This window comes from Chaetodon auriga, chromosome 18, assembly GCF_051107435.1.
Source record: "Chaetodon auriga isolate fChaAug3 chromosome 18, fChaAug3.hap1, whole genome shotgun sequence".
Classification (NCBI taxonomy): domain Eukaryota; kingdom Metazoa; phylum Chordata; class Actinopteri; order Chaetodontiformes; family Chaetodontidae; genus Chaetodon; species Chaetodon auriga.
The window spans coordinates 4837009-4862211 of NC_135091.1; the positions used below are offsets into that span (position 1 = coordinate 4837009).

A 25203-nucleotide genomic window follows, 5' to 3' on the forward strand; every position below is an offset into this window, starting at 1 on the left:
CCAATAGGCAAGAGGCACCTTGTTTCATTTATGAGCACCTAAAGGCCAAGTCCTATTTGAAGGGACGCAACACAGTGAATCCACGCAGAGTTGTGCCAATATCAAAGGACACAGCTGAGGACATTTACTGGACTCATTCTACCAGGTTCCACATTGTAATGCAATATACCGCACTAGCTGTCTTCAGCCCTGCGACAGGTATGCTGAAGATTTGCGAGCAGGCCATCTATTTTAGTATGTCTACATTATGTCAGTGTGGTGCTGGTGCTTTCCATACAGCACAGAGCTCCTCTTTGAGCTCTTTGTTAAAGCGTTTGCATGTGTCTACTTGCATCTGTGTGTGTGTGTGTGTGTGTGTGTGTGTGTCTGTGGTAACGTGAGGGTGTGGGTGGGTGCGTTCTTACTGTAACATGACTAATCAGGCAGTGGAGGCTGCTAACTTAAATGCTTTGGGAGAAAAAAAAACTTTTTCCTTTGTTGCATTGTGGATTTCACTCGTGTGGACGGTGCACTAATCCATGTCTCCTGGATCTCTCTGAGGTTGATCTGGTGCTGCAGTTGGAGACTACATGGCCTCAGGTGGAGCAGAGGAAGACGATGGAGGCATTCCATTGGACATTGACAACGTGCACATGCTCCTGCAAGGTCAGTCTATTCCTGTACTTGTGTAGATGTGATGAGTGACGTGCTGTGGTGGAGAATCACAGCGGTGGCCAAACTATGAATTGTGTCCAAGAGATACTATTTCAATGTGGCTTACATCACTCTGATTTGCCATAAAGTAAACACTATGAATTCATGACCTGAAGAAATGCATTGGGAGTGGCGGAAAAAGATAACTGGATTTTTGCTGTTTCACATGTGTGAGGATCAGATTTTTTAGGACTTTTCTGACATTTGAAGAAATCCAGTTCACGGCTGTGTCCTCACTCGCACTTAGACGAGGGAACTTGTCAGATCCCAGTTTATAAAATACAGCATTTTTGCAGATTCTTTTGAATTTGCTACTGCTGTATGTGAAGAGAATCATGGTCTGTGTTTGGTACAAAGTTTTAAACTCTAATGCTTCTATAGAATACATGTATTTTGGAGAGGCATTGAATGATTTAGGTGTTCCTTCATGCTGAAGTCGGAAAACCTGAGACATAAGCTTAATTGTTACTCCGCCATGAATTAGATGACACATTTTATTTCCTGGTCAAACTTGTCTCAAATTACATCACAGCACTGTTTGATGTCCACACGAATTGTTCTTGTTACTGCAGGCTGCAGATCTACTCTACAATAAAGGTGTAATGATGGCCGTGAAAGTCACCATATTGATTCATTACTCAAATATTTCGTTACCAAACATGCTTGCACTGATTTTGTTATCTCACAATTGAAAACAGTGTGAATCTATTGAATCTCTATAAGCAGTGCAGATATTCAGAGGAGATTAAATCTTGACATGCTTCATGTGATCTGAAAATAATCAATCTGATGGTGAGACGTGCAGAATTTTATCATTATGCGACATTGTAAGAAGATGTTTTAAATACAGCTGTGGTTTCATCAGGGTCCAGTGACAGTTATGTACTTAGACATTTTTTTCAAAGTGAGGATTGTTCTGCGCATCAGGGAATATCAGATACAAACAGTTTTGCCGGTGCATTAAGAGTTAAAGAAATTCACTTGGTAACTCAGCTGATATTGAAAGGTTGATTTTAAAATCCTCTTCATGTGCACACTCTCACAGCACTGAACCGTGTTGGCGTTGTGTTTGTTGTAAACTTGTTGAAAGGTCTTTGACTGAAGCTTGACCTGATAAAACATATTTGTCTGATGCCGTCTGACAGCAGCCTGAAGCAGGAGGATATTATGAACGTGTTGAAGCCTTTTACCTCTGTTTGTATTGGACATGTCAGGTGAACTGGGTGGAGACGAGCGCTTAACAATGTTCAGGAGCTGCCTGCCTTGGCAGGCTCCTAAACAAACAGCTGACTCAGAGCTGATCCAAACTACAAGCCTTCAGTCTGAAAGTGACTGCGTGCTTTTCTGATAAAATTTCTGACAAAACGTCGAGCTCCTCCGTTTACCACAGACTGAGTCATAAAACAGTCTCATAGCAGCTGGTTTGTAACCATGTTTTAGTCTGCAGGAAAAGAAACTCAGATGTGCAGTTTAGCAGTTTGAACACAAAAATGGAAATCTGAGTCTAATCATCTAAATCTAATTGTTGTACCAGGCAGCTTTAATGTGAGAGGATTTCGCTTGTGTCAAGCTTTTTGCTCCTTAATCTTAACAAGCTATTACAACTTGTTACTGAGATTTTGTTACTAGTTCTGAGTTACTTAATGTTTGAAACTAGACTTTCCAGATTATAAAGCTGTTGATCGACACAAAAAGTACAAAACTGCCTCGTCTAAGGCAGAATGTCTGACTGCACTGCTTTTAAGACAGCTCTGGGTCTTTGAGACAACGTATTTTTCTTTGTTTTAGCTCAGGTTTTGCAGTGTACAACATTGGACAAACAACATGGCACACAGATACAGAAATTCTTGGTTAAAGTTTTATGAAATTGATGCATTCAGATTCATCGAATTATGGGCAACATTCAACTTTTCATGGTGGAAGCAGTTATTAATATCCAACAAACAATTTAAATTAACATATTTAAATACTTTGATTCCATTATGAGGACACCAAAATCTCTCATGTGTTCATTAGCTCCACTTAATCAAAGCATCAATATGCTGAATCTTCCAAACTGCTTTCATATGTCTTTAGGCTTCCTGTCACTTCCATTATACTGTAACAAGGAAAGTCTTCATGCTGTTATATATAGTAAAAGTTCATGTTTTGGCAACAGAAGCTTAGGATCTGCTCTAGTACCACTCAAGAACCATGTATGATCAAAATCCACTCGCTGTGTGTGTGTGCATAGGTCTGTGTTGGAGTTCATCATAGCTGTGAGTGTGTGTCTATGTGTACTTGCTGTGTGTGTGTGTGTGTGTGTGTGTGTGTGTGAGCGTCAGTATCTATGTCTGTCGCCGTCTTGGAAGCCGTCCCGTCCTGTAGCCAGATCCCAGCCGATAGCCTTACTGCAGCTTAAAGAGGAAGTGTGCCGCTCTGGGTCATCTGGTGAATGAGAAGGTAGTTTAATGTGGTTCAAAGTCTCCTCTTCACTCATTATACATGGAGTTATTGATTATTAGCTACAAGCATGGAGGGTGAAAAAGTTCTTCAGTCCTCTGATGTCGGTGAGTAGCTTGACCTGCCTGCTGCTCACATCAAAGCTCCCGCTGCTGTTATGAAATGTCTGGATTATTGTGGACTTTACAGCAGCATAATCCAGACAGAGGAGGCCAGAGGAAGTCGGGCTGCCTTTGAGGAATGAACTCTGATGTGTTTGACAAGTGAGCATCTGTTTGCGTTTGTTGGTGTGTTCAGTCCAGCTGGAGATGAAATGAGACAGTTCACTGAATCAGGAAACACGCTTCCATCAAGAATTGTAATTTTTCACTCAGATTTCTGTGTTTGTTTTCATCTGACAGAGGATCCAGTACTTCATGTCGATGCCAGAGATCATTCAAATGCATCTTGTCCTGAATGTGTGCACATCATGGTTTTTCTGTCTGTTTCCTCAACAGTGGAGCATGAACAGATTCAGAAAAGGACATTCACCAACTGGATAAATGCTCAGCTCTCTAAGGTACGGTGACATATCATATTTATGTGTGACGCTAAGTGAACACAAACTTTTGTTGCGTTTGTTGAAGAAAAGAAATTTCCACTAAGTGAAGACCTACTTGAGTGCAGATAATCCCGCACAAGTTTACTTCCAGCTGTCAAACAGGATGTGTCTTTGAGTGTGTTTGAGAGAGGATGCAGAAAGAGACTGATGAGAAGATGTAACACAAGGCTGCAGGTCTGTGTGCAGCATCAGTTCACACGTCACAAACTTCCTGTTGCATGTATTGCATAAACAGTAAATAGTTGTCTTATATAAGTTCTGATTTGACATTTTGCTCAGAGCTTAACTGCCTTTCAACATGCAATATGTGGGCAAGAGTGAGCTTTAGGTATTTTAAAAAGTGGTGTTGGACAAAGCGGCGTGACGTCATGCCGCGGCGGGGCTGTAAGTGATATGAAGCAAGCCGCGGACATGCTGACTCACTGCCGACACGCCGCAGTGAAGCTGCTCGCCGTGGATCTCGTCGTAAAGAGACCTTGAGCTGCTCGTGACTCTCGCCCGGAGTATAAATAGTGCCTCTGTGAAGCAGAACAGCACGTAATCTGAATCCAGCCGCCACTTCATAACCTCACGCCGGTATGACTGCACATTAAAATCACTGGTTCATAACCTGCCATCTGTCCACCGACGACCCCCAGCAGGAGAGACTTCCTTTGTGTCTCGTGACAGCGGTCACTGTTGTGTCACTGTTTTCACCCAGAAACATTTGAATGAATCCACCAAAGTTTCAGTTCGGGTCAGTTTTGGGTGCATTTGTGGGCTCTGACCTTTTGGCTGAAGGGATATATTTGTAAAGGGGCTCACCATAAAATAAATGTTGACATTAGTGTTTCCCACAAAGTGGATCACATTTCCCATAAACTCTTTTGCTTCCTGTTGCACTTTTTTTCTTTTGGGGTTTGCAAAAAGATAAACATTTCAGAAATTTATTTTTCCACCAGCCTTTTACTTTCTATCACATGACACGAGGAAACCCTGAACAACTTCCTGTTTTCCTTAAACTGATGCAGCAAATATAACAGAGCGGCCCGGGGTTATTTATATTCATTTATTTATACACAGCTGTCTGGTTTGTCATCTGTTTGGTTTTTATAAGCCCTGAATGAATGTGATTGCACACCACTTTCAGCAGCACAGCTTAGATGCCTTTTGTAAGTGTTTCTGCTTCCTGTTTTGAGGTTTCAGTGCAAATTGAGAGCAGTTATTGTGCATAAGGCCTTTATCTCCGGAGTCATATCAGTAACGTGATGCTTTCTGAAACCTGCTGAATGAATCCTCTGTGACTGTAGTCGATGGAACAGGTGAAATTGATGATGGATCATCAGCTGGACTCGCCCACTCCTTTATTTCGATGTACTGTGTAGCTGGACAGATAAATCAGAAGGACATGATTGTGTGCGTCGTTACAGAGATGCCCTCCCTCATTGGTGTCAGACCTCTTCTCCGACCTCAGAGACGGGTCACAGCTGCTCAACCTGCTGGAGGTGATGAGTGGCCAAACTATGGTGAGTTACCACAATGTGCTTCTGGGTAGGTTTCAAAGATCCAGAACAACACAAAACATGCTGAAATGAATATGATGATGACGATAAAGCTGATTTTGTCTTTTGTCTCCACAGAAAAGACAAAGGGGCCGTGGGGTTTTCCAGCAGAGGGCGAACATTGAGACAGCACTAAACTTTCTCAAGAAAAAATCAGTAAGTTTCCACAAAAAAAACAACAAAAACGCATCTGAATCTACCGTTATGAACATTTGTTGTGTTTGGTTGATGCAGATCAAGCTGGTGAACATAAACATCTCAGATATCATAGACGGACGGCCCTCCATCATCCTCGGGCTCATATGGACCATCATCCTCCACTGTCACGTAAGTACCAGCGGTAATGGCACCATGTACGAACCTGCTCCTGCTATTGTGACAAAGGAAGCAGGAGGAGAAACTGATCAGAGAATACTTTGACTGTAACTTTGTAAATACTGGCCAGATTTCACACGTGTGAACCATTTTAAAGGCACTGCTCATTTGCCATCCAACACACTGTCTCTGGTTTAGATTGAGGAGCTGGCCAGCACTCTCTCCTTCAACTCTTGTCATTCCTCCCTCGACTCTCTGGCCAGCCTGGACTCCTGGTCTGGCAGCCCAGTCCCAGCCAGTCCGGTCCCTGCAGGCCGGACTTCGCCTCTCCACAGGCGCTTCCGAGTGTCTGCCAAGAAGGCCCTGCTCATGTGGGTCAGGGACCAGTGCCAGAGGTGGGTTGGCTGCCGTATACTGTATGTGAATGCTTGAAATAAAGGAGAGATTTTCGCTTACCACTGGCAGCCTGAAAGGTTTCTGGACAGCGTGTTTGCTCCGAGGCTGTTTCATCGCAGGAGGCATGAACACGAGTTTTACACCTTTCTTTATTGGGTTTGCATGTTTTCCCTGAGTTTGCATGACTTTCCTCTTTATCACCCTTTGCCATCCCACAGCTCAAAGACATGCAAAACAGATGTAGAGCGGCGTAGAGTCAAAGCAATAGCTGAACAATGATTGAAGTTTTGCTGTTGCTATGAGACAGACTGGCTCAGACTTTTTTTGTTTATTTGTTCTTCGTCTGTCTCCTCTCTCCAGGGTTGGTTGCTCTGTCAGTATGAGGGACTTTAAGTCCAGCTGGAGAAGTGGAGAGGCCTTCTTGGCCATCCTGTGCTCTCTCAGACCACAGCTGGTGGATCTCTCACTGGTGCAGTCCAGAAGCAACCAGGAGAACCTGGAAGAGGCATTTCTCCTGGCCGAGAGGGAGCTCCACATCCCCTGCCTGCTGGATCCCCAGGGTGAGGCTCATTGAGCAGTATTACTGAATAGTATTTCACAGTATGAGCATGACTAAGTACTAATTCCAATCAGAAAAATACTTACTGTTGATTCTTCACCTTTTTGTCCACAGACATAACTGTGTAACTTTGATTTTTGTACTCAGGAGAAGGTGCAACCTGTGGCTTCAGTGGTGCAGTTAGGATAAGCAGAAGCACATAGAAAAAGCAGTGTATTATTTCTCATTAAAGCCTTTCTGTGTTTTCACCTGCACCTCAGATGTTGATGTGAAAGAGCCTGATGAGAAGTCCATCATGACGTATGTGGCCCAGTTTCTACAGTACTCCAATGACATGCCAGCGCCTGATGACCACCTGCAGGTAGGAAATCAAAGCTCTGCTGCAGAACCAGCAGCGCTGCTTTCAGTCAAATCTGCATCTTCCTCTGTCGAAAGCTTGAATTGCAGAGTTCTAGCACTGCTGTTTCTGCCCCTGCTGCCGCCCTTCGTTTCAAGCTTGAGCCCACAATCCGCTGCGTGAAACTGAAGGGTGTTAATTACTTTCCCTCTTCTCTTGTGGTGACGTTGGTGCAGCTGTTTCCTCTGGTCCAGCCCTCTTCTCTCTCGCCTGTCAACCTGCCTTCTCACTTCACTCCAGCAGTTGCTGTTTCACCCTTACGTCAGGTAGCCATACACCAGGCAAAGAAGTCCTTCAGTGAATATTTGTCAGTCTTTCTCTCACCCTGTAATTTGCACCGTAATTGGCTCTTCCTGCAGAGGACTTTTCTACAAAAAATGGTTTTCTGCTGCTGTTTCTCATAGAGCTCAAAAATCGTGTTTTACGTCAATTAGAACAGAAGTCTTGTTGCGTTTGTGTTTTGAAAAGGTCTCTCCAAGTGAGCGAGCTGTAGAGGTGACTTGCTGGCTGCAGGAAGCCTACCAGGAACTGTCAGAAGCACGGACAGCGACAGAGAACTCGAGCTTTGCAGAGAAATATCAGGTAAAGCAAAGCACAGGAGCTGAGTGTGTTGCTTTGTGTTGTTGTGCTGCAGTTAGCAGTTGTTTCCGTGTTCATCAGGTGTTTCAGAACCTCACTGACTCCTTCACTGAGCAAAGGAGACCAGTGATGACCCTCCTTGCTGCCATAAGACGCCGCCCTGGGCTGAGCCAGGAGCAGTGTGCTCTCAGGACAGCGTGGGACCGTCTGGAAGAGGAGGTCAGGGTCACACTCTCAACCCTCAGCGGGGTTTCAGTCACTTGGGGTTTTTTTTAATATGTTTTTGGTGTTTGTGCATTTGTGAGGGTATGATGAAAAAATGAGACGAACATTTGCTCTTGCTCATTCACTTCCTCTGTCTCTCTCCAGGTGAATTAGACCATGTTACAGTGAGGTTTTGTGCTCATACCAGGTTGTGCATGTTGCGTGTCCTTCCTCAGCTGCAGAAATGTAAAGCGCACCTGGACTCCAGCCTTCCTCCTCCTCTGGACTCGGTTGTTGTGTGGCTGCAGCGTGCGGAGGCGACACTGACGGAAGACGGAGGAAGAGTGAGAGATCACGCAGATGCTGCCAAAGAAGCAAGAACTCAACAAGACACGCTGAAGGTTCTCCTTATGATGAAACTGCAGAACAAATTTCAGCTTTTCTTTTCTCAAAAATCTAAAATCTAAAACCTTCTGGTGTTCAGAAATATAATAATAATGATAATGTTTTCTGTGTTTTCCAGACTTTAATTAAAGAGATGAGCCATTACGTCAATATACTAGAGACCTACCACAACATGGATAACTCAGGGAACATAGTTGTGCCTCTTGAAAAGTTTGATGAGATAAAAAGACGGTACGTGACATCACTCAACTTTCGTATCTAACAAATTTTATTAAATTCCCATATGGACGTATAAAACAATGAAATAATGCCGTAACACTGTCTTTATTTAAAAACAGTTTAACTAATATCCGAGTCACCGCCAAGTATCAAGGGATCAAGCTGGAATACCAGGAATCCCGCCACACTGTACTGGATCTCCTGAGCCGCATCAGTGCTAAGGTTCAGACCTGGAAAGCTCCCTACAGATCCCAGGAGGGAGTATCTGAGCTTCTGCGGGACTGGCATGTATGTGTCTGAAAACCTTGTTACACCAGTGTCATACTAACAGCATGATATCAAACTAGCTTGGAAAGTATTCAGGAGAAACAATTTTTGCTTCCTGAAACATCAGCAAAAGTGACGACTTCTGTTGGTTTGCTGTGTAGGAAACAGTGGAGCGCCAAGGCCTGGTTTTGATTCTGATGGACGCTCTCCAAAACCTGAAGGAGAAGGCGAATGCTTACACCAGCAAGGCAGCGCTGGGTAAACAAACCGAATGTGTGTCTGACAAGAGGCCTGTAAGCACAAAATCCTAGCTCAGTCTTTGACCTCCGCACGCTCTTCACTCCCCAGGTGAAGGTTCCCAGCGTGTTACTCGTCAGGTGAAGGAAGCAGAAAGTGAGGCTGAACTGGTCACACAGGCCGTGGCGGCTGTCAGAGGGACGATGGAGAGAGTCGTGTCTGCGTGGGAGACTTACAACAGCTGCCTCACTTCTCTGCAGACATGGCTGGCACAGAAGATGGAATCACACGCCCAGTGTCCTGCTGCAGGGACGCAGGTGACCTCTGCTAACTCAAAACCATGCCTTCATGACTCTCACTGTGAAGTCTAGTGTTTGAAAGCTGCAGTAACCAGAGTTTAATGTGCTAATTAATGTACATCTCCAATGCGGTAAATCACAAATGAAGGCTGCAGAAGAGAAGCTTCAGATTCACCTTCTTTTTTATCTTCTGGTTTGCTCGCTGTAGGATATGAGCGAGTGGACGTCATGTCAGGCTAAGCTTAACGAGGCGGGGAACTTGCTCATCGAAGTGACAGAATCGTCTACCAGCCTCGCTCTGACCGAGCAGCTCAGCAAGGTCAACATGCAGTGGGCCGAATGCGTGAAGAGGACAATGTTCGTAAGTGTGCATCGCGGCTCTTCCCACAGCGAAGGTCCAGTTAAGATTAAATGAATGCAGAGGATTTTAAATGTTCAGAATCTACAAATTTACAGCAAAACCTACTTACAATGTGATTTATTCTGTACTGAATGTGACACAGAAGGTAACTTGGACAGGACATAAAGATCAGTAAGGGTTGTCAGTCATGAAGCTGGTGTTTCTTAGGAAGTGTCATCGGAGCCCAGCATTGGTCCCCTGTGTCTTCAAATGGTGCATTCACTGACCCAGGAGGCCAGCTGGCTACTGAGGCAGCCACTGGAGGTGGCCTCAGTGCCACTGAAGGCTAACAGGCATAAACTACAGGTGGGCAACGTTGCAAATGCACGGATGGATAAATCCAAAAATATAGACCTGATTTTTAAATCTTTCTATTTTCTCTCTCACTTCATCAGCTCCTGAGTAAAAAGATGGCCGACGTGGACGTTTCATCTCTCAGTTCATCCGCAGACTTTCAAACAAGCCACATAGAGAAACTCCAGCAAACTCTCCCAAAGGTACTCAGCTGCATTCCAACAGGCATCATTCCTTCTTCCAGATGTAACTAAACCCACTCTGACGCTGGACTTTATTAATATGTCATCATACTGATATGTTATCCTGTGCATACGGAGCTGCTCTCCTGTGTTGTATTATGACAAACTAAACATGGACTTCAGTCCTAATTGCTTGCATCTGTAAACAGATGCTTGCTGAAGCAGAGAGGACCTGTGAAGAGCTGCAGAGGGCTGCGTCCAGGCTGGAGGGCCGTCTGGCTGAGCTGGACCACTGGAGCACAGAGGCCCTGAACTGTCAGCAGCACCTACAGGAGAAGAAGAACAAAGGACGCTCTGCACTGCAGTCTACAGCCAAAGTCAGCAAACCAAAGCTTTGTTCACCCTCTCATTAGCCATTATTTTGCTTTTATATTAAAGTCATTGCAAATGATCTTGGAGTCCTTTTCACAAAAGCAATTTGTGAGCACAGTTAACATGCAGACTGCAGATGATAGCAGCATTACAGTTCACAAGTTTCACATAAATTTTAGAGTGGTACAGGTCTCTCACCAATCATGATCAAAGTATAGTGTTTGTTTTGATAGTGAAACACGTCAATAACAGCAAGATAATTGAACTCATGTTGAAAATTAGAGCTTACATGTTGCAGAGAAGATGAAACAGGCCCCAGAGTTTTAACAATGCTGTTTATGATACACGTTTTTCCACGTTTGATCCTATGAGCTCCTTGTTGTTCTGTGTTCACACTGTGTTTCCCAGTGAATTCTTGTAAATGATGTGGTTACTGTAATTTCCAAGAATTTTCAGTTTCATGTTGCCAGATATGCAAAACGTGTGGTGTGTGCACAAACCCTCTGTGGGCCAGAGGAAATGTTGAAGAAGTGGCATCTCTTCCACATCCCCTAACGTTCTGAAATAGCACTAAAACTTGGCTTGGTCAGGCCAGTGAGCCACTCACGAGTGCCTTTTTGCTGTGAATTTATTGACAAATATGAAGCATAAGTGTGTCCTGTAAGGTTGTAAAACTGTGCCAGTGTTTGGTTTGGGTCCTTCAAATTCAACACTGCAGTACAGATAATAAAACATGGCTATATAATCTTTTTTTAGGTCCTGGTTTCCCGAGGCTTGCAGCTGGAGAGCCAGGTTGTAACTGAGGGACAGGATCTGCAGGACGTTGTGCTGCGAGTGCAGAAAACCTCTCCTCTGCAGCACCTCAGCACTTCTAGCTTGCAGGACAGGATCTCAGAGGCAGTTTCTCACTGCCAGGTGAGTTAAATCAGTCTAAATAACCCCTCTCAGCTCTTCACTCACATTTTTATGACCCTGTGTGTTTTCTATATGTTTCATATTTTTAGGAGATTCTTGGAGTGTTTGCTTCGCTTGGGTTTCTGCAGCACGTTGAAGCAGTCCATCAGACACACGGGCACACCGAGGCAGGGTTATTTGTTGTGGCCAGAACCAAAAATGTCGACCAGGTTGAGAGCATTAAGCAGCAGACCCGGGACCCAAATCAGGTTTCACCTGAGAGTCAACAAAGGACAAGAGAGCTCCAGGATGGACCTAAAAACCAGCACATGAACACACAGGATGAGTCAGCCATTGTTACACTCCATGTCCCAGTCTGCGTGCTGACTCAGCCTCTGCGGGAACCAGGACCTCACACTCGCTCTCTTCATGCTCAATGTGCAGAAGAAGCTCAGTCTGAGCTCGTGATTGAGCTGGGGTCAGTTTCTAAATCTCAAACTCACGTTTCAAGGCCCAGTCAAAATGATCAGCTTCTGCCTGCTTTGACCCAAGCTCCTGTTGGACCGGAGCATGCAAGAAGTCCAGTTCTGTCCAAACATGCAGCAGGTCCCGTCTCAGAGGAAATGGAAAGCTCCTCTCCTTCACAAACTCATGTGCCCAGAAAAAGAGCGCAACCAAAGACTCTGCAGAGTAATAAATCATCTCCACAGCCACCAGTGATGGTCCGCAGTGAGGTTCATTCAAAAGCTCAGTCGATGGCGAGGAGCAGACTGGAGAAGGCCAGGTTTCGCCTGCAAGGACGCATCCAGCAAGCCATCAAGTTATTTGGTGGAAGAGACATTTCAGAGTCACAAGCCAAAAGGAAACAGGTACAATTTTTAATATTAAACTAACCCAAACTGATTTTTTTAGAAATGTAGAAATAATTATATTATACAGTTGATTCATACTGTGAAGTTTGTATTTGTAACTTTAAAAGTCTTTTAAAGTTATAAGTTTTAAAGTACTTTTCCACTTGCTGCTAAGTGTGAGACATTCAGAGTGACTGTAAATCCAGCTTTCTACCCACTTGTTGCTGATCAGTTGCTTAAAGCAGAGCAAATGCTTTTCACGCTGAAACATTCAGACCTCGGAAACTCAAAATGTAATTTCACAGTTTGGACACATTCTTCAAAGGTCTGTGGTGTTCCTCGTCGCACTGCTGCCAGTTTTGTCTGTGCGTGTTTGTCCAGCTTTATGTCTTTCTGTGCAGAGAGCGTTAAAGATTCTGCAGCCTGCCGTCCTCGAGGAGTTCCTGGCTGCAGTGGAGGGTTTGGGGGCCTTTTGCACTGGGCCCCAACTGCAGGACTTGACGCTCCTCTCTGACACAGTCAGAAAGCAGTGGGAGGTATGACAGGGACTGTGCACAGACGACTGGTCTAGAAAGGGTTCTGTCATAAAGAAAAGATTAATTGTCTTTTAAACCATGCAGTATTTTCAGAAATATACCCAAAGTTTACTGGGTTTCTACACAAATTATAATACTGGTTACATTACAATATTGGTTTGAGAGTTAGAGGAGAAGATTGACACCAGTCTCATGTCTGTCCGTTAAAGGTTAACCTCAGCCGGGAGAGTTAGCTTAGCTTAGCATAAAGACTGGAAGCAGGGGGAACTGGCTGGTCTGGTTCTGTCCAAAGCACCTCTAAGGCTAAAACTAAAAACTAATTAACACGTTATGTCTTGTTTATTTAATCTGTACAAAAAACAAAGTATAAAAATGCCGATTTCCAGGCTTCGTTTTACTTAAACATCTTACTTGTTGAGTTGTCCCACCTGTAACACTGTAACACACATTCATAACTACAGAGCCCATTTAACTCAGTAGTTTACTGCTTCCCTTCAGCTTTCACAGCTATAGTATACCATGATAACTTGGCACCCACTTACATTTTCCTCACAATTTTTCATTAAACATTTAGGTTTGTGCTTATTTGTGTCAAACTCAGGATGTACGCAGAGAAATGGCCGCCTTTGTTCCCATCTTACGGTCTAAGATCAGAGAGGGAGAGCAGTGTTTTCCTGTTGCGCAGTGTGTAACGCAAACTAACGCTCTGCACGAAGCCACTGACCACACTGACCTTGACTCTTTGCTGCAACAACAGGTATTTGCATAACAACTCTGTAACATTTGCATTAACATTCGAATTGTCTTGCGTGTCAAACTGTTTGCGAAACGATCAGATAGCCAGAAAAAAAAGATCCTTGATTTCAGTTTCTCAGAAGTTCACGTTTGTCGCAGGCCGTCATGGACGGAGCTGCATCTGTTGAAGAAGGTGTTGAATCGCTCCAGGAACTGTGTGAAACACTAACACCAAAAGAATCCTCCTGCCTGGCAGCTGACCAGCTGAGGGAGTCGGATGAAGCGCAGGAAGAACGACTCAGTGACACAGACTGGTAAGATCATATCATCATATATCATCAGGAGGTTTGAAACGTTAAACATTTAGAAAGGAAGCTGTAAGATCAGCCTCTTTAAAACGTACTTTCACTCACGTCTTGTTTGGATTTGTGTTATGACGGAATCTCAAGTGTGCTGTAAGCAATGAGCAGGGCCTTGAATTTGCTCTCATGAAGTCTGTAAGTTTTGACAGCTGTGTGGTGCTTAAAAACCTAAATTTAAAAGCTCAGATTTCAAATGTAAACCCGATTACACTGTTTTTCAGAAAGGAAGCTAAAGCCACTAATTGGAAGGCAGCGCATTAAACATTCGGAAAAATGTCAGATTTTAGCTTAAGAGAAGTTTATTTTGATTGGCTAAAGTTGGACAGAAATGGAAAAAAGTTTTGTAATGCTAGAATTCAGTGTGCAGCATCTATACACAGAGAATTGAATTGAAGTTTTAACTGAAGCAGACAGCTTATTTATTAACAATCGTCACTCTGTAATCCTTCAAGTCTATTAATCTTAATGAGGTGCCTGTAGGACTGAGTGGTTCTAACTGACTGCCCCGACATCCCACTGATGAACACTTCTTAACTCAGCAGGGGACGGCAGCTCCGGGGAAACGCCCCGCTGGGAGCGACTGGCATGTTGGCCGACAAACAGCCGAGCAACAGTCTCCCACAGAAACAAAGCGTGGACGGACCACAACAACCTGCGGGCAGCGATGCGTCGGTGCAGCCTGGCGGTGACACCCCCCAGCTACGAGCTCAGGATGTCCCAAGGCAGGGCGGCGATGACCCGACGCAGCGTAGAGGCCGCGGGTCGGGCAAACACCTGAAGCCTTCACTTCGAGCCAAAGAGCAGCTGCTGAAAGCTCGTCTGCTGCACGTCACAGAGAGCAGTCAGCAAACACAAACTCATATTCAGGTATGAGGAGATTCTGTACTTTTCTATGGATGTAGCAAACACTCGCTGCCATTTAGAAGAAGTTTAGATTCCACACTTCAGTTTTATGTGTGACTCCATTTCCGTAAACATCGCATTAAAATTGCATTGTACTTTATAGTTTGTGACACGACATGCATCAAAGAAAGAAGGGGAATGTTTGCAGTCATAACTTGGACGCAGTCGTTTTATTTGAAATCGTGGACCTGCATGTTTCTGCACACTTTTCCTTCTGCAGGATGCGGATGCAGAGTTTAAGTTATGGCTAAGCTACTTTGCACCTTTGTCTTTGATTTCTTCATGTTTTCTTTACTTAAACGTTTTGCTCATGCAGCTTTGAATGTGAGACAGGTTTTGCTGTGTGTTGCCATTCCAGTGAAGTGGTGGGATGTGATTTGTAATATAAAGCAAATTTTTGTTCAATATTAGTTTGTGTATGTTGTCTATGTTAATTACCCTACCTGAATCTCATTTAATCTCATACTGTATACATTGCATTTAAAGTGCACTTTCCTTAAGTCGTCCTGGTCTGAGAAGAACTCGGCCGTTTCATTGGCTGGGCCTGACCTGTACATGACACAGCACCAGCTGCAGGGCACTAATCCTCAGTAATTGGATAGGCTCGCCGCTCCATCTTTTCCTCTTTTCTTCACCGGGCTGTTACTATGCCACTCTCTCATCTCTCAGGCGGTTGTCAGGGGCAACACTGTGGAGACCAAGCAGGAGGCAGAGTGGACCGTCATCGCAGAGACAGCCGCCCCGCGCCAGGAAGAGCTCTCCTCGGACCAGGAAGTACTGCAGAGGTATGGGCTGATATCTCTTTTTTACATTTCTGTGTGTTTGAAGAAGTGACTGCATGTGAAATAAAGTTACAACTTAGATCTGACAGATTAGCACAGTAGAAAATAATCCAGAACTGAAATTTCTTTGGCTTTAAGGAGACCTGACAGTGACAGTTTTCTAATTTTAGATTTTCAGAATATGTTGTATTGAAACAACGTGTGAATCGTGTTTCACTGTAGGTACAGAAAGTCCTGCGTGGTATTTCAGTCTCAACTCCAGAAGAACAAGAAACATTTGGAGGAGGTCATCCCAGACCCAGTCTCCATCTCCACCCTGCAGAACCAAGAGCAGCAACTACAGGCAAGCTGAAGCATCACTTCACTGCTTTACGTTGATAATCAGGAATCATTAGACACCGTTAGAATTTCATCTTCAGATCTTGCTCTTAAGGCAAACTAAGTTGTGTATCTCTTCTGCTTCTCTGCTTCTTGGTGTATTTCTTCAGCCTAAAACCAAACACTTGTCAAAGGTCAAACGTCACAAAATCAAATTGTTGCTGTGATTCTTTGTACTCGTCTCTCCTCAGCAGACTTTAAAACAGGAGACAGAGGCACTATGGTTTGAGTTTGAGCTCCAGTATGCCCAGCTATCCCAGTGCTCCCATCTGATGACCAGGGGAGAGAAGGGTGAAGTGGAAAGAGACCGACAGCAGCTGACTGAGCAGTGGAGAAGCCAACAAATGTGTCTACAGCGCAGGTACAGTGCACCTCAGGGGTTAATCAAGGCATATGTGAGCAACACTACAGTACATCACTGCCTGACATAATAATTAAATAAGTTGCTGGTGTTGGTATTAAATGATCTTTATCAGCAGATGGAGTTAACTGATATCCATGTTTTAGTACTACACATCATAACAAAAAGTTTTTAACTTGGTTTGTGTCAGGATGGCATCTCTAGAGACCACTGCAGACCTGATGGAGTCTGCAGATGACCAGCTGACACTAATCACAGAAAAACTGGACCGGATCCTCAGAAAGTCTGTGGACATCTCCTCCTTCACTTTGGCTGATCCTAGACTGATATCCGATTTAAAGGTACATCTATGCTTTTTTTCAGACAATTAACGCCTTGTATCTGACAGTGACATGCGCAGATATTATTATTAATCCTCCATGCATTACCCAGGAGATGGACGACAGAGTGCTGTCCGAAATGAGAAAGATATCAGACCGAGGCACTGAAGACGAAAGACAAGGGCTGGACGCCACATCCCCTTCACGCCTCTGCCAGGCTCTCCGCAGCAGTGTCCATCATCTCGAGCAGCTCAGACAGCAGCTGGAGAGGATTCAGTCAGCTGCAGAGGCTCTGGATCACTTCCTGACCACAGTGAGGGAAGTCAAGGCTGAGATCCCAACGCTGCTGGCAAACCAGGACCCCAGCAGACAGCAGACCGAGGCAGACTGGGAGCAGGAGAGACAGTCTTGGCAGGCAGCAGTGAGGCAGAAGTTGCAGACTGCTGCAGAACAATCTGATGGTGTTGACAGCACTTTAAAGGCAGCGGGGATGACTCTGACCATGGATGGTGCAACAGCGACGTGCCGGGATGTGGTGACATCACTATCCCAGCAAGCTGTGGACGCGGGGAAAGAGCTGATGAGAGCCAGGAAGAGAAAAGACGAGCTGTTTCCACTGGGAAAGGAGCAAATCCTGGAGAATGAAGAGCTGAACCCTAAAGAGATGTGTCAGTCAAAGGCAGGGGATGACTCACCACAGGAGCAGGAGCACCCCACTCCAAAGGGGATGGAAGAGGAGGCAGGGATGGAGGCCAAAAGGAGCAGGCTGGAAGGAGATAATGATACGCAGAGGGAGGAGGAGCACAAGGCTCAAACATGGAAGTCTGAAGGGGACGTCCTAGAAGCCAAAGGCCAGAGAAGAAGAAGAAGCAGCCAAGTTAAGAAAGAGGGTGAAGAGAGGGAGAGTGTTGTCCAGAGGAGAGTCGCCATGTTAGGCACCATGAAGGAGATCCAGGGAGCAGCTGAGCAGCTGGAGTTGCAGGAGCCCACCCTGCCTGCTCTGCAGCAGAGGTACAGCACTGATCTGGGGCCTTAGTGTCCGTTATCCCCTCCCGGGATTCCTGATTGGTCACAGTTTACTACAACAGTTCAATGAAGACTGCATTATGTAACTATATTATCACAGAGTGGAATATCATCCGCACACTGTTTGCATTTAAACAGCACAGTTTAGAGTTCAGTCCATCATATTAAACCCATGAATCTCAGTTTCCTTCCAAAACATATTTCTAAACATTGTGTCTCATACACACAGCAAATGCATTTCTGCATCTGTTTTATGAAGCACGTCGTTGCAGCTTTTCTAAGGTTTTCTAAGTGTGCTAAAACAATAATCACTTTAATGTCAATAGTCTCCGTTCATGCGTTCCCTCATCCTGTGATGACTGTGTCACCTGCTGCAGGACTCGTGCCTTGACTGAGCTGGAAAGTCGTCTTGCCGGCCACCTCGCTGAGCTGCAGAACATACAAGATGCACCTTCACCATCAGGAATCCCTGATATGAGTCAAACCAGAGAGGCGCAGGAAGTCTGGGAGGAGGCGGCAAAAGCTGTAGCCGAGCGGTAAAAGAGCAGTTTCACTCGTTGATTTGAGGCTGTTAGTCCTGGTCCTTTGCTGAGTTTGTGTGCGTTGTGTTGTGGATCACATACAGGCTGGAGCAGTGTCGCGTCCTCACAGAGCTGCTGAAGAGGTTTCAGAGCATTCGTGGTGAGCTGAGTGGGACGCTGCAGAGGGCAGAAAGCACCATCAGTGAACAAGCCTCCTACATGGGCAAAGACAACCTGCACAGACTGAACACCAAGGTATAACACACTGTTCGATGAAGATGGTGAAGGAATACAACACAGAGCAAATCTGAATCCTTTGGGGATCCCCTGTAGATCATTGGCTCCGTGTGTGTGTGTGTGTGTGTGTGTGTGTGTGTGTGTGTGTGTGTGTGTGTGGTTCTCCAGGTCCAGGACATAAAAGCAGAGCTGAACGGCCTCGGGGACGGCATAGAGGAGGTCCGCAGTGTGTGCAGGCAGCTTCACACTCACCTACGTCAGGTCCCAGGATGCACCGTCATCCCGTTTGAGGGTGAAGCGGACGCTCTCATGGACCGCTGGCTGGACGTGAGTCTTAAAGTTTCAGCTCCCACTTATTTACCAAACTTTATACATACGTTTTTATTGTTTCCTGAGTCTGCCGTACATTATATTTCAATTAATTCAAAGATCTAGTCAGTTGTTTTTTGTGTGTTTTGAGGATGAGCCAGTACAAATTTTCATTTTTATCATTGTGTCACAGAAAATGTTAGTATTGCATCGCATTTTTTTTGTGTTTTTTTTCTGTTATTTCTTTGCGTTATCACTGCAAATGTCTGATTTCCAAGGTCTCATGTTGAGTTGGCTTGTGTGTTGAAAGATGGGAGCTACAGTAGCATTCATCGCAACTCAAAATCTTGCAGATATCAGAAAGAACAGATTCCCACATTGAAAACATACACCGTGGCCTGACTCTGTGGGATGGGGTCCTCCAGCTGGGAGCAGAGGTGGAGAGCTGGACTGCCGATAAACTGGCAGCATTTGCTCAGTCTCCGCCCTTCCAGACAGAGGAAGACATCAGGACCCTGCAGGTAAAACCGTCGCCCTGTTTCATTCTGTAATGCACAGGTTCACATTGTCTGGGCCATGTTATGGGACTTTAAATGTTCTCTAGATCTCTACTTTAAACAATCATATCCTCCATTTGTCTTTAGAATGAGATCGTGGCCCAGGAGGAGAATATGGAGCGTTTCCACCGGAGAGCCGCTGAGATTCAGACGCTGCTTCAAAGCACAGAGCCTCCTCTGGAGCTGCAGGTACAGCGTGTGATTCAGTGTTTAGGAAGTTTCAGACTGAACATAAGCTGCTAGAATGGACAGATACAGACATGATGTTGAGTTCAGCCTTTCAGTTATATAACCCTGTTTACAGCTATCAGGAGACATTTTATTTTTACAGGTGCTGGCGCCTTGCTACAGTGCATTTTGGCTGACTTTCGAGGCATTTAAGTAGAACTTTGTTATTTGCAGTTCACAGTGTAGAGGCCCAAAACAGCCCCAGTATCCTGTCAGTGGTGGGTCAGATGGGCTGACAACAGGCCTCGTGATTGATTTGTTTCGTTTAGGTTGTGGAGACCCAGATGAGGAAGAAGATAGAGCAGCTGAGGGAGCTCGTGTCTGAAGCTGAGGATGTTTACAGGCAGATGGTGGCTGCTAAGGGACAAATTACTGCCAGGATGGCTGAATGCTTTAACTCCCTCCAGAAGATTCAGGAGTCCCTTCTCACCCTAAGTGGTTCAGATGTTGCGTCAGTCCTCGCAAAACTTAAGGTGAGTGTTTAAATGAGTTAGATTTGTGTTCATAAATGCATATAAAATGAATCTGGATCAACCTGAGTCATGAGGAGAAGCTGTAACATGGAAGGGCTTCGTATCCTACCTCATTTAGACACTGTACATTGGGTTGATTTGTTTGTATTTGGTGTCAGGTTGGGAAACAGGTGGGAAATCTTTACACGGGAAGTGAAGCCGGACTCACCGCTGTTGGTCTGATTTCCCTTCTTCCTGATATTTTGGTTGTGAAGTCTCAAGTTCCAAATGCAAAATATTCACCAACATGAAGGAAACACAAAGGACTGTAAACATTATTCTAGTTAAAGCACACAGAAGTTTGTTGTCCAATCAGCAGCAGAGTCAGACGTGGACTCTACCACATCGGGGGGGGGGGGGGGGGGGGGCTGTCTCTGTACAACCTTCAAACCGTAAAAGAACAATACACAACAACAGTAGCTACAGTCTCATCATAAGACAGCATCTACTTAAATAACCTGAACATTTCGAGCACTTTGAAAAGAAAAAATAACCCAAACACCTGCTTAAAGTGAAAAATAAACACACCCCTCACTGTCTGATCACTTGGTTCCTTCTGGAACCTTTAATTTGGTGTTTGTACAACATGGGCACTTTTGTTTGTTTTACCTGAGCAACCAGGAGAGGAGAGGTGAGACGTGCCAGCAGAGGTGAGTGTGACTGAGCAAACATGTTGTGTTTTTATTTGTCCAACAAACATTAAATCATTCATTTGAGTTATTTGTTTCATTTGGTCCCAACAGTGAAAAGCTAGCTAAACAAATTAGCCAAACACTCAGGTTGTGTTGCTCTTCCAGGCCCTCAGTTGGCACTGCTCAGTGGTTGCTACAGTCTTGGCAAAACCACCACCTACAGCAGTAGACATGTAGACATGTCAACATTCAGCAAAGTGGATTAAACCACCAGCAGTTTGTGTATTTATTTCTGACTCATGTTTGTAAGTTGCCATATTGCAGTAAAGTAAGTAAGTAAATATATGTAATGTTCTACAATACAAACAATCTCTAGTAACAAAGAAGAGCTTTAATGCTCAAATCATGAAAGTCAAGCAACTGGAATTGGTCTTCAAGCCTTAATGTGGTCTTGAGTGGTGGGACATGGTGTCAGCCATGTTTGAGTCCAGTTTCCTGTTGATGGAGGACTCCTACTGGAGAAGATTTGTATAATGACAACGGCTGTGAAGTAGTTTAATGCTGCTCCTCCACTTTAAAATCCTAATAACTAACAGTGGCTTACTCTCCTCTGCAGGATCTACTTTTTGAGCTCCAGACGCAGGATGAGCAGGCAGAGAGTTTGCTGGAGGATCTGCGCGTTATGGCCTCCATAGCGGGTTCGTCCGGCCTACAGAGTCTGTCTGCAGACGGGATTCAGCTGCAGGATAAAGTCAGAAACTCCCATCAGCTCTTCTCTGAGGTGGAAGAACAGACTGAGAGGAATATCCAGGCTCTCGACAGGTAACACACATCACGCACATCACATCACATCATGCTTTTCAAGGGTGGTTTAGGAGTTTCAGGAAATCAAGACGACAACATGTACAGTCTGTGAAGGCAGACCACAACATCTAAACAAAAGTCTGCATTTGGTGTGCCGAGTGTTCAGATTCACAGCACCATAAATCTATAACACAACTTGACTTAAGGGAAAACATTGGTGGTATTCTATATTTTTGTTTTTGGCAACAAATCCCATGAAAAGAACAGTGGAGCTCTATGCCACAAAGGAATATATGAGACTAGGCTTTCCAGGAAATACTTGTTAGTAGCATGAATTCATTGTTGGTTTTGGTCTTTTCATGGGATTTGCTGACAACAAGCAACATGCAGAACATCACCAGACTTGTTCTTCAAACAACCTCCGAGTACAAACAGACAGTTGGCCAGTTTGACTTGTTTTCAGCACTCTGTCTTGTATTCTGCACCAGAACCATTTTCTCACCTTGAAGTCACTTGAATCTACAGTGTTTCCTCCGTTCTGTACGTATGTGTGTTGTAGGCTGCAAAGAGAGAGCGAGCATTTGGAACGATGGCTGCAAGCCACTGAGGAAAAGGCAGCAAAGGAGGAGGATCTTCGTCTCCTGAGAGAGGAAGCACTTCAACAAAGGTGAGCTGCTTTCAGATTTCAGCTCTGTGTGGAAATCAGTAAACTGTAGATCGAGATATAATCAGTGACACAGTTTATTTATCCCAATTGTTTTTTCCATGAATGGTTTAACCCTGATTAAACACACTGCTCAGGGAGACGAGATGAGGTGTGTAATACACTGTTGCAGCTAAAGCTTTTAATAAGGTTCAGCATCATATTACACACTGCAGCTCAGTTATAAGTGCATGCTCCAAGTTCTCAGTTGCAGACTCCCTCTCTCTTAAACTCAATGTTTAAAATGAAACTGTAGATGAACTTCCTGTTTTATTATTGCGTGAACAAGGTCTAACTGCCCGTGTTTTTCCCCTGCAGGCTGCGGACAGAGACCCTCGAGCAGCTCGTGTCTTCCTTACAAAGCAGCACATTTCAGCAGTCCGCTCTGGTGGAAGAGAGCTGCAAACTGCTGCAACGATACGACAACCTTCAGACCAACATACTGGGCAGCTCTAAGGAGAGGAGGAGCCCTCTGAGCAGGGGCGTCGAGGTGTTTCAGACCCTGTCAAAGTCCACTCAGTCCTGGGCCACAGACCTGAGACCAGCTGCTGACTCTCCACTTGGTGAAGGCGTCGGTATCCAGAGACCTCAGAGTGCTCGAGTAAGAAAACATGCTCCCTTTCTCTTCATATCTGGGAAATTATATTCTGTTCATATTATTTACCTGACATCTTAAGTGACTGGACACTTTAGAAATTCAATTCTTGCATTCGAAAACAGGTGCCGAGCTTTTAAGATATGATGTATTGTTGTAAATGAAACTACCCAACAGTAAATACAAGTACAGATGAAAACATGAGGTTTGACTGTTGGTTGAACCAAACAAACATCATGAAGGTCACTTTGGGTAACTGTGATGACATTTCTCACTATTCTTTAGAATTTCTCCAAAGCAAACAGTCCATTAACAGATAAAATGATTAATCCATAATAAAAAATAATCATTAGTTCAAAATGAGCTCCACCTCAACCAGCTGTAGCAGTAAACTCCTGCTTCACATTAATGCATGAGTCATGATAATCCAATGATGTAACATATAATAGTACAACAGTCAGTGAGTACATTCCTCTGCATTGAGTACTTTTACTTTTAAGGACTTTTACTGGTAGCAGAGTGTTTTCACAGTGTGGTATTAGTAGTACAGGATCTGCGTACTTTCTCCAGCGCTGTTCAGATGTCAGTTGTCACAGTGGTGTGTATTGTCACATGAGGGTGTGGTCACACAGATCTGTTGTTTCTTTCCGTCTTCATTTGTTTCTACTTGTTCAGCAACAGGGAGTGTCCATTTGTTGCTGCTGAGAACATCTTGGAATGGCGGATTTGTGTGCACAGATTAAAATAAAGACAATAACCACACACTCATCACGCTGTGCAGTGACAGACCGCTGCCATCGCCGCGTAAAGAATTAAAACTGATCTGTGAAAATGTTTGTTCAGGCAACGGCAGAGGGTGAGGCCGGCCTTGAAGAGCTCAGGGTTACTGGAAACGGTCTGAGCCACAGACTGTGTGATGGAGACGACCTGAAACGGGACATTCAGGACACAGAGGAGCAGCAGAGGGACCGTCTCCAGTCAGTTCAGCCTCATCACAGGTGAGTGCAGCCAGCGTATGACTTTCCCTCACTGATTCACCTCACAGTTTTTAGGTTTGGAAATGCAGATTTTTCTGGAGTTAAGCCGTGTTTTGGTGTTAAATGAGTTTTGACCTTTCACTAGGCCCTGCAGTGCGTGTCCCCCACACTTTTCAGCCCCTCCCAACAAACAAGATCCCACCGTGTTCCCCTTCTGCATCTCGAGAGTTCACTTCTAGACTCTTACTCTCAGTGGCTGCTGCTCAGCACTTCAGCAGCACTTGGTTACAAAGCAGTTCAAGTGAAGCTGTACCTGAAGTTGAAAAGTACATCCTGGCTCCTTGTCTATCCGTCTGCTCAGATTTTTTGGGGAGATGGAAGCTGATCATAAGTTGCTCCCAGCATGAATCTAATCCTGCCTGCTTCCAGTTTCCTCCAGTCTGCACTTTCCCAACTCTTGTCTCTGAAATTCCTCTCCAACCAGTTTCCTCGTGCCCACTGCTGTTGCTCTGCTCCATGTAGTCCAAACCCCCCCCAAGCCCACACTGTAGCTGCCCTACAGTATACCAATGTCTAAGTGCTGCCTGAGCTTGTAAAACTACCTCCCTTGCGTTTCACCTTCTCCCTGCTGAGACTACTGGCTCTGAACTTCACACTGCTACATCCTTAAACCCCAACAGCATCATCTCCAGCCTTGCTTTTGCACATTTACATTCCAAATCCCTTTTCCATATAAGACCACAATGCTGAGGCGGTGTGGGGCTTCCAGCCAACATCTAATGTCAGAGCCAATCATTCTCTTAGCTGGTCTATCTTTGAAGCAGGTGCATCGTACACTGTCAGGGTCCACAGCAAACATGGCAGCTGACCAGACTGCTTTACCACTACCTGCTGTCTCCATCCTTATCACACCACCCGCCTAAACATTTAACTTGCTCCTCTCACACTGTTGAATTGCCTCCTCATCCATATAAAAGCAAACCCTTTACAATTGAAACAGTCCTTGTTTTCTCTGGGCTATCTCCGTCATGCATGTACTCCATGCATGTTCTCTTGGTGCTTCAGTGTTCTGCAAGCTGATCAGGAGCCCACCTCCTCCTACCTGGCCCACAGACAGGAGGCCTGCTGCAAAGTGGAGGAGCTGCAGCACAGAACCACCCAGCTCCCCGCTGCATTCCCCTGGCCCGGCACAGCTGAGCGCAGTCAAATCTGCCTTCAAGCCAGTCGACTGCAGGATGAGGCTGAATCCCTGCAATTAACTGTAACCAGCCCGGCTGAACAGAGGAGGGAGCTGGATGAGCGAACCAGCAACACCGTCTGCAAAGACTCCTCCTCGGATGAGCCGGAGAGCCGCTGGTCATCGCTGATGGCAGAGCTGAAGGTAAAACTTCATGTTCTAGTATCATGGTTTAACACAGCTGAAATAATTACCATAAAACAAAGAATAAACAAGTGAAAAAGTTTGTCAAGTGATGGATAACAGGTGAAATAATTAGCTGAAAGTAAAATATGAACTTGGTTAACATAGTTTTAATGATGAAGATGTGCGTATCCCAGACAGAGAAGACAGGTGGTTTG

General features: G+C 44.9%; 1 protein-coding gene across 1 annotated transcript in view; it reads left to right on the plus strand.

Annotated features, from left to right (window-relative positions):
* The first annotated feature begins 555 nt into the window (after nucleotides 1–555).
* syne2a (spectrin repeat containing, nuclear envelope 2a) overlaps nucleotides 556–25203 on the plus strand; it is a 74451-nt gene continuing 49803 nt past the window's right edge. The window contains exons 1-42 of the mRNA XM_076756908.1: nucleotides 556–645; nucleotides 3633–3694; nucleotides 5146–5241; nucleotides 5356–5433; nucleotides 5512–5604; nucleotides 5791–5987; nucleotides 6349–6548; nucleotides 6808–6908; nucleotides 7121–7210; nucleotides 7413–7526; nucleotides 7605–7742; nucleotides 7964–8128; nucleotides 8251–8363; nucleotides 8471–8639; nucleotides 8780–8876; nucleotides 8967–9172; nucleotides 9363–9515; nucleotides 9723–9860; nucleotides 9950–10051; nucleotides 10240–10407; nucleotides 11159–11317; nucleotides 11407–12165; nucleotides 12549–12683; nucleotides 13285–13440; nucleotides 13578–13732; nucleotides 14320–14647; nucleotides 15353–15468; nucleotides 15688–15808; nucleotides 16038–16204; nucleotides 16395–16545; nucleotides 16637–17535; nucleotides 17928–18086; nucleotides 18176–18326; nucleotides 18477–18635; nucleotides 18971–19138; nucleotides 19262–19363; nucleotides 19672–19875; nucleotides 21163–21368; nucleotides 21910–22017; nucleotides 22372–22654; nucleotides 23492–23646; nucleotides 24691–25006. Of these exons, the coding sequence (XP_076613023.1) occupies nucleotides 570–645; nucleotides 3633–3694; nucleotides 5146–5241; nucleotides 5356–5433; nucleotides 5512–5604; nucleotides 5791–5987; nucleotides 6349–6548; nucleotides 6808–6908; nucleotides 7121–7210; nucleotides 7413–7526; nucleotides 7605–7742; nucleotides 7964–8128; nucleotides 8251–8363; nucleotides 8471–8639; nucleotides 8780–8876; nucleotides 8967–9172; nucleotides 9363–9515; nucleotides 9723–9860; nucleotides 9950–10051; nucleotides 10240–10407; nucleotides 11159–11317; nucleotides 11407–12165; nucleotides 12549–12683; nucleotides 13285–13440; nucleotides 13578–13732; nucleotides 14320–14647; nucleotides 15353–15468; nucleotides 15688–15808; nucleotides 16038–16204; nucleotides 16395–16545; nucleotides 16637–17535; nucleotides 17928–18086; nucleotides 18176–18326; nucleotides 18477–18635; nucleotides 18971–19138; nucleotides 19262–19363; nucleotides 19672–19875; nucleotides 21163–21368; nucleotides 21910–22017; nucleotides 22372–22654; nucleotides 23492–23646; nucleotides 24691–25006 (7713 nt within the window). The 5' untranslated portion in view covers nucleotides 556–569. The remainder of the gene's footprint in view (nucleotides 646–3632; nucleotides 3695–5145; nucleotides 5242–5355; nucleotides 5434–5511; nucleotides 5605–5790; nucleotides 5988–6348; nucleotides 6549–6807; nucleotides 6909–7120; nucleotides 7211–7412; nucleotides 7527–7604; nucleotides 7743–7963; nucleotides 8129–8250; nucleotides 8364–8470; nucleotides 8640–8779; nucleotides 8877–8966; nucleotides 9173–9362; nucleotides 9516–9722; nucleotides 9861–9949; nucleotides 10052–10239; nucleotides 10408–11158; nucleotides 11318–11406; nucleotides 12166–12548; nucleotides 12684–13284; nucleotides 13441–13577; nucleotides 13733–14319; nucleotides 14648–15352; nucleotides 15469–15687; nucleotides 15809–16037; nucleotides 16205–16394; nucleotides 16546–16636; nucleotides 17536–17927; nucleotides 18087–18175; nucleotides 18327–18476; nucleotides 18636–18970; nucleotides 19139–19261; nucleotides 19364–19671; nucleotides 19876–21162; nucleotides 21369–21909; nucleotides 22018–22371; nucleotides 22655–23491; nucleotides 23647–24690; nucleotides 25007–25203) is intronic.